Source organism: Propithecus coquereli, unplaced genomic scaffold, assembly GCF_000956105.1.
Source record: "Propithecus coquereli isolate 6110/MARCELLA unplaced genomic scaffold, Pcoq_1.0 Scaffold23, whole genome shotgun sequence".
In the NCBI taxonomy this organism is placed as follows: Eukaryota; Metazoa; Chordata; class Mammalia; order Primates; family Indriidae; genus Propithecus; species Propithecus coquereli.
In genome coordinates, this window is record NW_012147841.1 from 8,478,238 (window position 1) to 8,490,347 (window position 12,110).

The following is a 12,110-nucleotide window of genomic DNA, read 5'->3' on the forward strand; positions in this document are numbered from 1 at the left end:
TCTTAACCTGATAAAGGATGTCTATCAAAAAATTTTAAAAAGCAAACTTAATGTCCAGGTTAATTTTAGTACCAAGGACCAAGACAAGGACGTGTGCTTTCACTGTTCATACTGGAAGTCCTAGTCCCTGCAAAAGATAAATTAAGGGAAGGAAGGGGCAAAACTTTCTTATTTGCCAGTAGTATATTTGTTTTAAGCAATTTAAAGCAAATTTAAAGACCACAGATGGGGAAAAAATCTTTAAATTGTATGAAAGTACTCTGTACAGCTTTGTAGTAATAAATTTTACTATCCAGATAAAACGAATAATTTCTAAGAAAATCTAAATGATCAAAAGTTTAGAAAATGCTGATCAAAAACCGTGAAATACAAAACAGAATAATGATAAATCTCTTGTCCATCTAATTGGCAACAGGTTTTTTAAAAATAGACTATCTCATTTTGCTAGCAGTATGGATACTTTGAAATATCCTCAGTGGAATTGTTAATTAGTGTAAACATACTTCGTGTCTATCAAATTTAAAGAGGAATTGTGTCTTTTGACCTAGCAATTCTGTTTCTAGAAAACTTTGTCCTAGAGAAATACTTACTTATGTGCGTAAGAGAGAGAAACAGGTATAAGGATTCTTTAAAGCACTGTTCATGATAGTTAAAAGTTAGAAACAGTCAAATCAGCTATTAGCTTTTGTTAGTTATTCAGAATATTTAAAGAGGAAATATACTGGTGTAATAATCCTTGGGTAATTAATTTCATTAGCTTAAGACAGCGACAAGAAAACAAAGTCAGATCTCCAATTTTTGGTGAGACATGTTCAGATATTGGAAGATTATATCGTGGTTTCTTTTTTCGTAAGCAGTGACTCATTTTATATGTGCTTTTATTTATTTGATGTTTTTGCCCTATGCTCATGCCATATTTTATTAACTACTAGATAATGTTTGGCTATAAAGTGATTTATGTAAAAGAGTATTCCCAAACTAAGGGACTTTTCACTGAAAATGGGTTTTTGTTTGTTCATTTTAAATTATTTTACTTTGCTCAGATTTCTGCTATTTATCCTCCTAAAATTATAATCTATACATTTTTTGTTAAGCAAGCAGATAAAGAATCAGTCTAATTTAAGATAAGGCTGACTTTTTCTGTGTATACTTCAGTTCATCAGATTATGGACTGGTGATTCTGTTTTGAACACAGAACAATTGAGATGTTCCGAATTAGAAGTAGTCCTTTCTAAACACATGCAAAAGAAAAAGGTGCCAACTGTTACCTGTTTTTTAGCATTACTATGGAATCTGACATTACTTATGAAGAAGTAGTATTGTTCTAGAATCTGGGAAAGAGATTAGGAACATAGAGGCAGTATTATTATTTGCTAATGATACGGTCGTATGCCTGGGAAACCCAGGAGAATCAGTGAACGTATGAATGCTTATGAGAATGTCCTCAGTTACATTGTATTATTACGAATTTTTTTCTAAAATTGCCTTTTTTTTAATAGCCATTTCTGATTTTTTTTTTTTGTAGTTTTCAGGATTTTGATATTCAAGGGTCCAGAAGGTGCAGCTTGGATTGGTTGACAATAGAAACATACAAGAATATTGAAAGTTACAGAGCTTGTGGTTCCACGATTCCACCTCCGTATATCTCTTCACAAGACCACGTCTGGATCAGATTTCATTCTGATGATAGTATCTCTAGAAAGGGTTTCAGACTGGCGTATTTTTCAGGTGTGTTTTTAAATAAGAAGAAAGATACTGAACCTACTTCTATGGTATTAATTGCTCAGTCACTTCAAAGCTAATCTTCTAAACAATGTCCATTTAATGATGACTAGCCTCTCAAGGGAGCTGAGATTGAGGATTAGAAGCTAAAGTTAGATGCCCTAGAACTGGGTTTCCAAAAGGTGTTTTGTATAACTAATAAAATGATTAATTTCATAAACTAAGGTTAATTTTCTTTTTAAACATCTTAAATACATTTATTTAAAACATATTTTTTCTCCCTGAAATGCTCACCCATGTCCTGAAAGTTATTTCAGAATGTATTTTTTGTATGAATTTCACTTCATAGTTTATAGTCTCAGAAGAAGAAAATTTTTTTTGCTTTTCTTAAACTGTATCCAGAAAGAGTGACCAGATCATTGAAATTCAGAGCATTAGTTATGTACATTTCTTGCTGAAAATTATTTTCCATCTTTTGAAATTACAAAGTTTTCTTTAGCAAACATGTGCTACCTTTTACCTTTTTTCTTAAAAACACCATCTTTTTACTATTTATATAGTAGTGAAGCACATTTTCTGTCACCTATTAATAAATTATTTAGTGGAGAAGTATTGGCCCAACATTATTAATTTGAGGACTGTAGAAATCTAATATTGTTTGGTTGTCTTTCCCTACCCCATTGTTGTATATGTGGGATAGTGCACTAAAGTAATAATTCGAATTCTGTAGACACCTCAATTTTTTTCTCTGCCTTTCTTCTGTTTATTTTGATGAATACGTTTATACCTTTAGCTCAGATTCATGCAATATTTTACAGTTGTGTTAAAACAATAAAAATTATAAGATGAAAGTATTGTATTATGATTACATGAAACATAAATAGTTAAAATTGATCTTATAATCTTAGCAAAAGTTTCAGTCTAAATAATGCACTTGCAAAATATACTATGACGTATGTAGCAAAATATTGTGTATATATAAATATACAGTCAAGAACTAGAGAAGAATATGAAAACAATTTATTTGAAAAGGTGATTGTGGATAAATTTTTCTTCCTTTAAAAATGTCTGTCATTGTTATAATGTCTATACAATAAGTTATTTAAAGTTTTCAGTATATCTTACTGGCTTGTGAATCTTTTATTTTACTCAATGTTCTGCAGTAAAATAGCTCTCTGCAAAAACAGATCACAATGCAGAGATCTTCATGTAACAGTAATCATTTAATAAATTGAATTGTTCAGTAATTAGTGTGCCAGTACTAACTTTTTATTAGAATTTAACCTGTTTTTTTAAAGCAAGATTTTTTGAAACCCTTATCACTTGGGCTTAATCAACATTTGTTATAAAAATACCACTTGCTGTTGTTAGTCTTCTGAAGAGTATGTATTTTTCTCCTTTCCTCTCCATCTCCCTTCTACATGTATCTTCCCAGGGAAATCTCAGGAACCAAACTGTGCTTGTGATCAGTTTCGTTGTGGCAATGGAAAGTGTATACCAGAAGCCTGGAAATGTAACAACATGGACGAATGTGGAGATAGTTCTGATGAAGAGATCTGTGCCAAAGAAGCTAATCCTCCAACAGCTGCTTCTTTTCAACCCTGTGCTTACAACCAGTTCCAGTGTCTATCCCGTTTTACCAAAGTTTATACTTGCCTCCCCGAATCTTTAAAATGTGATGGGAACATTGACTGCCTTGACCTAGGAGATGAGATAGACTGTGATGTGCCAACTTGTGGGCAGTGGTTAAAATATTTTTATGGTACTTTTAATTCTCCCAATTATCCAGACTTTTATCCTCCTGGAAGCAATTGCACCTGGTTAATAGACACCGGTGATCACCGTAAAGTCATTTTGCGCTTCACTGACTTTAAACTTGATGGTACTGGTTATGGTGATTACGTGAAAATATATGATGGGTTAGAAGAGAATCCTCACAAGCTTTTGCGTGTGTTAACTGCTTTTGATTCTCATGCACCTCTTACAGTTGTTTCTTCTTCTGGACAGATAAGGGTACATTTTTGTGCTGATAAAGTGAATGCTGCAAGGGGATTTAATGCTACTTACCAAGTAGATGGCTTCTGTTTGCCGTGGGAAATACCCTGTGGAGGTAACTGGGGGTGTTATACTGAACAGCAGCGTTGCGATGGGTATTGGCATTGCCCAAATGGAAGAGATGAAACCAATTGTACCATGTGCCAAAAGGAAGAATTTCCATGTTCCCGAAATGGTGTCTGTTATCCTCGTTCCGATCGCTGCAACTACCAGAACCATTGCCCAAACGGCTCAGATGAAAAAAACTGCTTTTTTTGCCAACCAGGAAACTTTCATTGTAAAAACAATCGTTGTGTGTTTGAAAGTTGGGTGTGTGATTCTCAAGATGACTGTGGTGATGGCAGCGATGAGGAGAATTGCCCAGTAATTGTGCCTACCAGAGTCATCACTGCAGCCGTCATAGGAAGCCTTATCTGTGGCCTGTTACTTGTCATTGCGTTGGGATGTACTTGTAAACTTTATTCTCTGAGAATGTTTGAACGAAGGTCAGTATCAAGACAGAAATGTAGTGGTTATGCTGTCTACGATAAAAACAGGTCCAAATATTTGAAAAAAGTACTTTAATGTGATTAGCAATATATTTTTGTTTTATGAGTTTAGAAATGGGTGAAGATTGTTTATGACATGTAAAATTAGTGTGAAAAGCCCAAGACTCAAAAGGCTAAACGCATTACAAATGAAATACTTAAAAGTTAGGAGAAAAGCAAATATGTTTACCAGCTCCTGTTTTCAAATTAGTCTGTCTTATAGGAATTCTGTAAGCTGCTACTCTGAGTTGCAGTGTTTTAACCTGTACTTTTATAAATATTAATTCAGTAATTACAGATATTTGGAAACCTGTGTTCAAAGCACTATACAAGTCAATAGAAAAATGAATAAGGCATAATATCACAAGCAGTTTACAGTTAGGAGGAAGGAATTGGTGCAAGTGCTATAAGAGCTATAAAACAGTGGTGTAAGAGTCAAAACTACTCAGTCTAATGGGAGGTAGTGGAAGGGCTTTACCTGGAGAGGTGCCATTTGAAATGTATGAGTAGAATATAGATAGGGAAAAGGTGTGGTGGTTAATAGTCTGGGAAAATATATAGAAGTAGGAATGCTCAGCATTGCTCAGAAATAAGAGAATAGTTCAACTTATCTGGAGCCTAGGATACATACAAAAGACTAAGAGGAGATAAGACTAGAACACCAGGCTAGTGTCATGCTGTAGAGTTCAGTGAGAGCCACACTTCAGCATTCCCAGTTCAGTGAGAAGTGCTATAACTATTAAAGGGTAACCTTCAAGGCTGAGTGTGGGGCCCACAGCTGTAATCCCAGCACTTTGGGAGGCTGAGGTGGGAGGATTGCTTGAGTCCAGGAATTTGAGACAAGCAGGGGCAACATAGGAAGACCCCGTCTCTACCAAAAAAAAAAAAAAAAATTAGCTGAAAAAAAAAAAAAAAAAATGACCTTCAGAGAGAGAAAGTACTTTCCAGTGTGGTGCAGGGTAAATTGGACCTGGGAGAAGTTAATAACAGAAATATCCCCTAGGAGCCCATTGTGGAGACAATGACCTTCAGTCCCAGGAAAATTACAAATAATAGATTTAGCAAAGAACTTTACATACCAGCCAGCTAAGATAATCAGAGCACACAGATGCACAGTATCATAACAACTATTACTGCGTCTTTTTGGAGGGGCAAGTATAAATAGCCTGCAACAAAAGAGCACAATAAAGAGCCAGAGGTCTTGAGTTAAATATTCCAGAAAGTGTATTGGTGACTCATTTCACTCTTATCTGAAAAATGAATGTGTTGGACTTGAATAGTGTCTTCTGAGAGTTTCAAATACTGTCACCTGAAGTCTGAAGTTCTCCGTACCCCAAATATTCTTAGGGGTTTAGAAGCGTAGTATCATTTCTGTCTTTACCTTTTACATGGATTTTCAGTTTAGTAAAACTTAGTGATCCAAGGTTCTACTAGTGTGAAGCCCCAGGAGGACAGACAGACTGCTTCATCTTTGCATTCCTGGTGTAGGGATACTATGTATATTCAGTAAATGTTGGTTGAATGACTAAGCTTTAAAAATGATCAAATATACTAATATTCAGATTGTTTTAATTATTGATAATAGAAAATTACTGTTTTGGCTTGCCCTTTTTTCTTTTAACCCTTTTTGTCCCTGTCTGCTCTCAAAGATCATTTGAAACACAGTTGTCAAGAGTGGAAGCAGAACTGTTAAGAAGAGAAGCTCCTCCCTCTTATGGACAATTGATAGCTCAGGGTTTAATTCCACCAGTTGAAGATTTTCCTGTTTGTTCACCTAATCAGGTATATTGCAATTCATGATTTCTATTTCAGTACCTCTTAAAATAAAACCTGTGCCTACATATGTGATAAAGCAGGGACCCTTGACCGTGTCAGAACTTTGCAGTCAAATCAAAGATTTAAATATATGAAAGATTTGAAATTATAATTTTCTTTATATTTTAAAAAATACTACAAAATACAAAGATGTATTTTTCATTCTTTGAATTCGATTGTGCAATTCTTAAGCATTTTACTGTCTAAAATAATTTAGTGCAAGAGGATTGCTTGAGCTCAGGAGTTCGAGACCAGCCTGAGCAAGAGCAAGACCCCATTTCTACTTAAAATAGAAAAAATTAGCCGGGCATGGTGGTGCGTGCCTGTAGTCCCAGCTAGTCAGGAGGCTGAGGCAGGAGGATCACTTGAGCCCAGGAGTTTGAGGTTGCTGTGAGCTAGCCTGACACTACGGCACTCCAGCCCTGGCAACAGAGCAAGACTCTGTCTACATAAATAAATAAATGAATGAATGAATAATTTAGTGCATTAAAATTTAAAAGTAAATTTGGCAAATTATTTTCTACTTGAACATTTGGACAATTGAATAATGAATACTAAAATGAATATGTTATTAATATAACATACTAGATTAACCAGTTATAAGTAAAAGTAATTGAAATGAAGTTAATGTTTCTATGTCACAGGAGAAAAAACATCAAGCTGGATTTTATAGTGTTTAAGAATTTATACCATTTTCTTACATGATTAACTCATTATTTATTAATGTTCCAGAATTCTTTAAATTTCTCAGCATTTTTTTTTAAATTTCTTTTTCAGTGCTTAAAAATGTGCCAGCGTTTGTTTTAATCATAATGGTTTATATATTGAAATTGTAAATTCATCCAGGAACATTTGTAAAAATTGTTTCCAGTATTAGAATTAAGAAAAACTGGTAAACATTGTTTTCCCAGTGATTTAATTTTGTTTGAATGGAGGATCGTTTCCTTTTTGGTGGATGAGATTTCTGAGTACAGTTTGTCATCTTATTTGAATCTTTTAGGAAATCTTTGGTGAGAACTGGTAGTTTTAAAACATTTCTCCAGATATAATTTGCTAAGTAAATAATTCACAAGTTCCACTGATTGGAATTTGTGGTTTATTTATATCAGCCTTGTCATGAGGAAGGTTTCTTTTTCGTTAGGAATTCAGAACTTGGTTAATTCCATAAACCCACTCCACTATCTACCACTCACTATCTCTATGAGGTTAAAGCAAACACAGTCCACACATAAGGCTGCCTCACTCCTAACACCAATTACAAATTTGGGAGGTTCCCAGTGTCACCCTCAGGTTTGGTAATTCACCAGAAGGACTCATAGAACTCACTGAAAGCTGTTTACTCGTGGTTACAGATTATGACAGTGAAAGGATACAGATTAAAAACAGCCAAGGGAAAAGATTAATAGGACAGAGTTGATGAAGGTACCAAACGTGAACCTTCCAGTTGTCCTTTCCCCATAGAGATAGGAGAATATTACTCTGTGGACACAGATACGTGGCAATATGCATGGAGTATTAACAACCAGGGAAGCTCACCCAGGCCTTGGTGCTCAGAGTTTTTATTGGGGCTCTATCACATTAGATGTAATTAATTGCACATGTGGTTAATCTCAGTCTTTAGCACCTTCGGAGATTGATTGACCCAAAGCCCCCACCCTACAGCACATTGTTGGTATGGCACAGAGCCTCCATGCTAAATCACAGTGTTACTGTCTGGCTGGTCCAAGGCCCCCAGGCAAAGACACTTCTATCGGGCATGACATTCCAGGAGCTTAGAGGTCACATCCCAGAAGCCAAGGACAAAGGCTTTGGGTAAGGTTAAATTCTTTACTACATACTACCCCATTTTCTAGGCTTATAATGTACCCTTGTGTGAGAATTGTACTTCAACAACATTTTAAAATAAAATATATTTATGAATGGTAAATTAGATTTTATTCATTTAATGAGATTAAACTCTCAAATTTGAAACTTTTGGTAACAAATTATCAAATTTCCATAGTGGTTTTAAAAAAGAAAAAAATCTTGTAATTTATTGTCTCACTCAAAATGGAAATGCTTTCTGAGGAATGCTTTCTGCTTCATAAACCAAAGAAATATATAAAATTATTCCTAAAACATTCATGAGATCCCCTCATAAAATCTAATGTTAGTTTGATAATCTTTTAATTAAACAGACTTTTAACTAAGTAGAGCGTTTCACATCACTATGACAAACTAAAATGTTAAAGTCAGCAGTAAGGTACGTTGAAAGCATTGTTGATCTTGAGGGATAATAGCTGTATAATGTGGAAGGATATCTGAAGAGCCTTGTTCATTTCTGGACATAGTAACAGGGTTCACACAAAGCCTTACAGCTTGAATGCTAAGTGTCGAGGACCAAATCTGGAGTTTATTAGGCATGTGAATTTTTCTTTTTTTAATTCGTAGTTACCTCTTAATTGGTGAAAAATCTTACTCATCTGTATAGCAAATCCATGTATAATGATATCCAAATTTCTTATGTGCTTTATTAAAGCTGGATTATGGAATGTTCCTATGATAGTAGCCTCTTAGCTTTACATGAATTGTGTTTGCGACACTATGGAAGGGCCTGTATGGAAAGCACAAATAAATACAATCCCACTCACAAGGAGAGATGGAGGGCATAAGCTATCACATCTTCCTTATTCTCTACCTTTCTTTTTTCTATGAGGGTAAAGGCAAGAGGTGTGAGTTTTGGCAGAGGGAAACTGTATCATCATTTGAAGGAGAGTATATCGACTCACCATTATTTTCTGGAAATACTATATTTTACATACTAAATGCCAAGTTGACAAAAGCTGTTTTTTCCAAGTTTGAATATGCCTTTTTATAATAACCACTAGATGGAGCTTAAAGACTGTATTATATAATGTACCTTTTAAAAAAAATCTGTAAACTCATTCATCTAGAAAAAATATTTTTATTTCAGTTGGGCAATATAGTTACCTTTTATATACACTAATTAAAAATCACCAGTTTTCAAATAATAATGATAATTTATGTTTAATACTAAACTGTAGAAAATAAAACTTATCTTTAAAGATTGAGAAGAAATCTAAATGTGTAGATACTGTTGGGTAGTGTATAAACAAGTTAATTTTTTTTAGCTTTTTTTTGTTTTTTGTTGTTTTCTGTACTTTATTACCAATGTATTAATTCCTTTATTTGTGACAATGTAATTAGATCTTCTGTATCCATTCATTCAGCAAATCCTTGAGAAAGAACTCTGAAATACAATTTTCACATGTTTTAGAAAGGTTCAGCCTTACAAATCAAATTTAATTTCTTCTGGTTTTCACACTTTTTTAGGTCACTTAGGGAATTGTGGTAGAGATTCTTCAATTTTCCTACTTATAAAAGTATCAAATAATTTTATTTTCTAACTTTGGTACACTCTTAGGATTGTATTACTGTGTGAGGTTTTGAAACAAAATAGCTGTTCTAATTGACATTAAATATCAATGAAGTATCAAAAAAATTTTAAACACCGTAAACAATAATTCAAGTTACAGATTAGATTCTGTGGTGGGGTATACCTATATAGGTGAGAAAATTTAACTCATTTTCCACAGACCATAATAACAATGAGTAATAGAATTTTTAACCACAACATCTTCTTAATAGGAGTGTTTTTCATCTTAATACCTCTGTTAGCTGTCTTAAGATCTTTTCTTATTTTTGTAGGCTTCTGTTTTGGAAAACCTGAGGCTAGCTGTACGATCTCAGCTTGGATTTACTTCGATCAGGCTTCCTATGGCAGGCAGGTCCAGCAACATTTGGAACCGTATTTTTAATTTCGCGAGATCACGTCGTTCAGGGTCATTGGCTTTGGTCTCAGCTGATGGAGATGAGGTTGTCCCTAGTCAAAGTACGAGCAGAGAACCTGAAAGAAATCATTCTCACAGAAGTTTATTTTCCGTGGAGTCTGATGATACAGACACAGAAAATGAGAGAAGAGAGACAGCAGGAGCATCTGGTGGGGTTGCAGCTCCTTTGCCCCAAAAAGTCCCTCCCACAACAGCAGTAGAAGCAACAGTAGGAGCATGTGCAAGTTCCTCAACTCACAGTACCCGAGGTGGTCATACAGATGCTGGAAGGGATGTGACCAGTGTGGAACCCCCAAGTGTGAGTCCAGCACGTCACCAACTTACAAGTGCACTAAGTCGTATGACTCAGGGGCTACGTTGGGTACGTTTTACATTAGGGCGGTCAAGTTCCGTAAATCAGAACCAGAGTCCTTTGAGACAACTTGATAATGGGGTAAATGGAAGAGAAGAAGATGATGACGTCGAAATGCTAATTCCAGTTTCTGATGGAGCTTCAGACTTTGATGTGAATGACTGCTCCAGACCTCTTCTTGATCTTGCCTCAGAACAAGGACAAGGGCTTAGACAACCATGTAATGCAACAAACCCTGGAGTAAGGCCAAGTAATCAAGATGGCCCCTGTGAGCGCTGTGGTATTGTCCACACTGCCCAGATACCAGACACTTGCTTAGAAGCAACTCTGAAAAACGAAACGAGCGATGATGAGGCTTTGTTACTTTGCTAGGTATGAATCACCTAAGAGAGATTGTATACAAGTTGGAGCAATATCCATTTATTGTTTTGTAACTTTACAATTAAACTAGTTTTAGTTTAAAAAGAAAAAAAGATGCAGGGTTATTTCTTATTATTATATATTAGCCTGCATGGTTAAATTAACTTGTAACTCTATGAACTTAGAGTTTACTATTTTTAGCAGCTAAAAATGCATTATGTGTTCATATCGTTCAATAATGTTCTTTCATTTGTTTCTAATTGTTTTTATCCTGGTACTGTAGTTCACTGTAGAGATATGGCTGCTGAAACTCATTCGACTGTCATTTTATCTACCCTATGTTAAAAGGTTTGTTTGTGCAAAATAGTACCTTATTTTAATTGAAACTTTTATGCTTTTGCCAACACATCTTTTAACAGTATACTAGATGTTAAGGTTGTTAATGTATAAAAAACCGCTTATACTCACTTGTGTTTTTATTTATATAACATTTGTCTCTTATTGGATTTCATCATAATATGAGCTTGTCAAAGGGAAAAAACTTTCTCTAAAAATTTTTCTTACATTTAACATGCAGTGATGTGAAATTTAGGTAGAGTTAGATAAATTAATGGCAAAAACAAAACTCTTTTATAGATTTTCTAATGTTGACTTTAATACTGTAATATGGTACAAACCAAATGGTAAAATCCCAAGTCATTTCTTTTGTCATCTCTATTAAGGGACAGAATTAAGCGGACAAAGATACTCTACTATGCATTAAATCTTGAACTTTATAAATATGTACAAAAATTGTACAATATAAGTTCCAACTGGTAATGTCTTTCCCTAATACAGGGTTATGCTTGTATTGGACCCTAGGGATTTGCACTAAAATTATATCAAGGTCTCAGATGAGTTTAGTGCACAAGCACTATCACTTTAAATACTATTATTTGCTACCACAATGACTATATATTTCCATAGCTTGGGGGAGGGGCATTTTTATTACAACTTGAAATTGCTTTGCTGGTTTCATATTTATTTGTTGTATTTAAAAAATACATTATTGTAAGAGTGATTCTTTTTTCAGTATATTTTATTCATGGGGGGATCATGCTATACTCTTGAAAAGAAAATTAAGAAATCATTTGGATCGTCCCCCCTTTTTAAGGAGAGTGAATTGCAAAACCCCACTTATTTTTTTTATTGTCAATTCCTGTTTATTTATTCTTTAGCTGTCTATTTTAGTAGTTTGATGATTGAGTATGAAAATGTATTTGTGATTATTGCTATTTATTAAATTTTAAGTACTTTGCTGAATGTCATTTTAAAGCATGTTTGAGGTCTTGTGTATTTGTCGTGTTATGCTGTCAGGAGGAACTGACTAAAATGTTTTAGTATGTATCAAAAATTAAAATGATTTTTTTTATTGCCTTGAGGTACTTT

General features: G+C 34.4%; 1 protein-coding gene across 2 annotated transcripts in view; it reads left to right on the forward strand.

The window, feature by feature from the left end:
* The window catches only part of LRP12 (low density lipoprotein receptor-related protein 12), a 112,155-nt gene extending 100,045 nt beyond the window's left edge, over positions 1 to 12,110 (forward strand). For both annotated transcript variants that reach the window (XM_012645302.1, XM_012645303.1), the window contains 4 exons: positions 1,526 to 1,728; positions 3,158 to 4,262; positions 5,954 to 6,086; positions 9,828 to 12,110. In XM_012645302.1, coding sequence (XP_012500756.1) covers positions 1,526 to 1,728; positions 3,158 to 4,262; positions 5,954 to 6,086; positions 9,828 to 10,694 — 2,308 coding nt within the window. In that variant the 3' untranslated portion in view covers positions 10,695 to 12,110. The remainder of the gene's footprint in view (positions 1 to 1,525; positions 1,729 to 3,157; positions 4,263 to 5,953; positions 6,087 to 9,827) is intronic.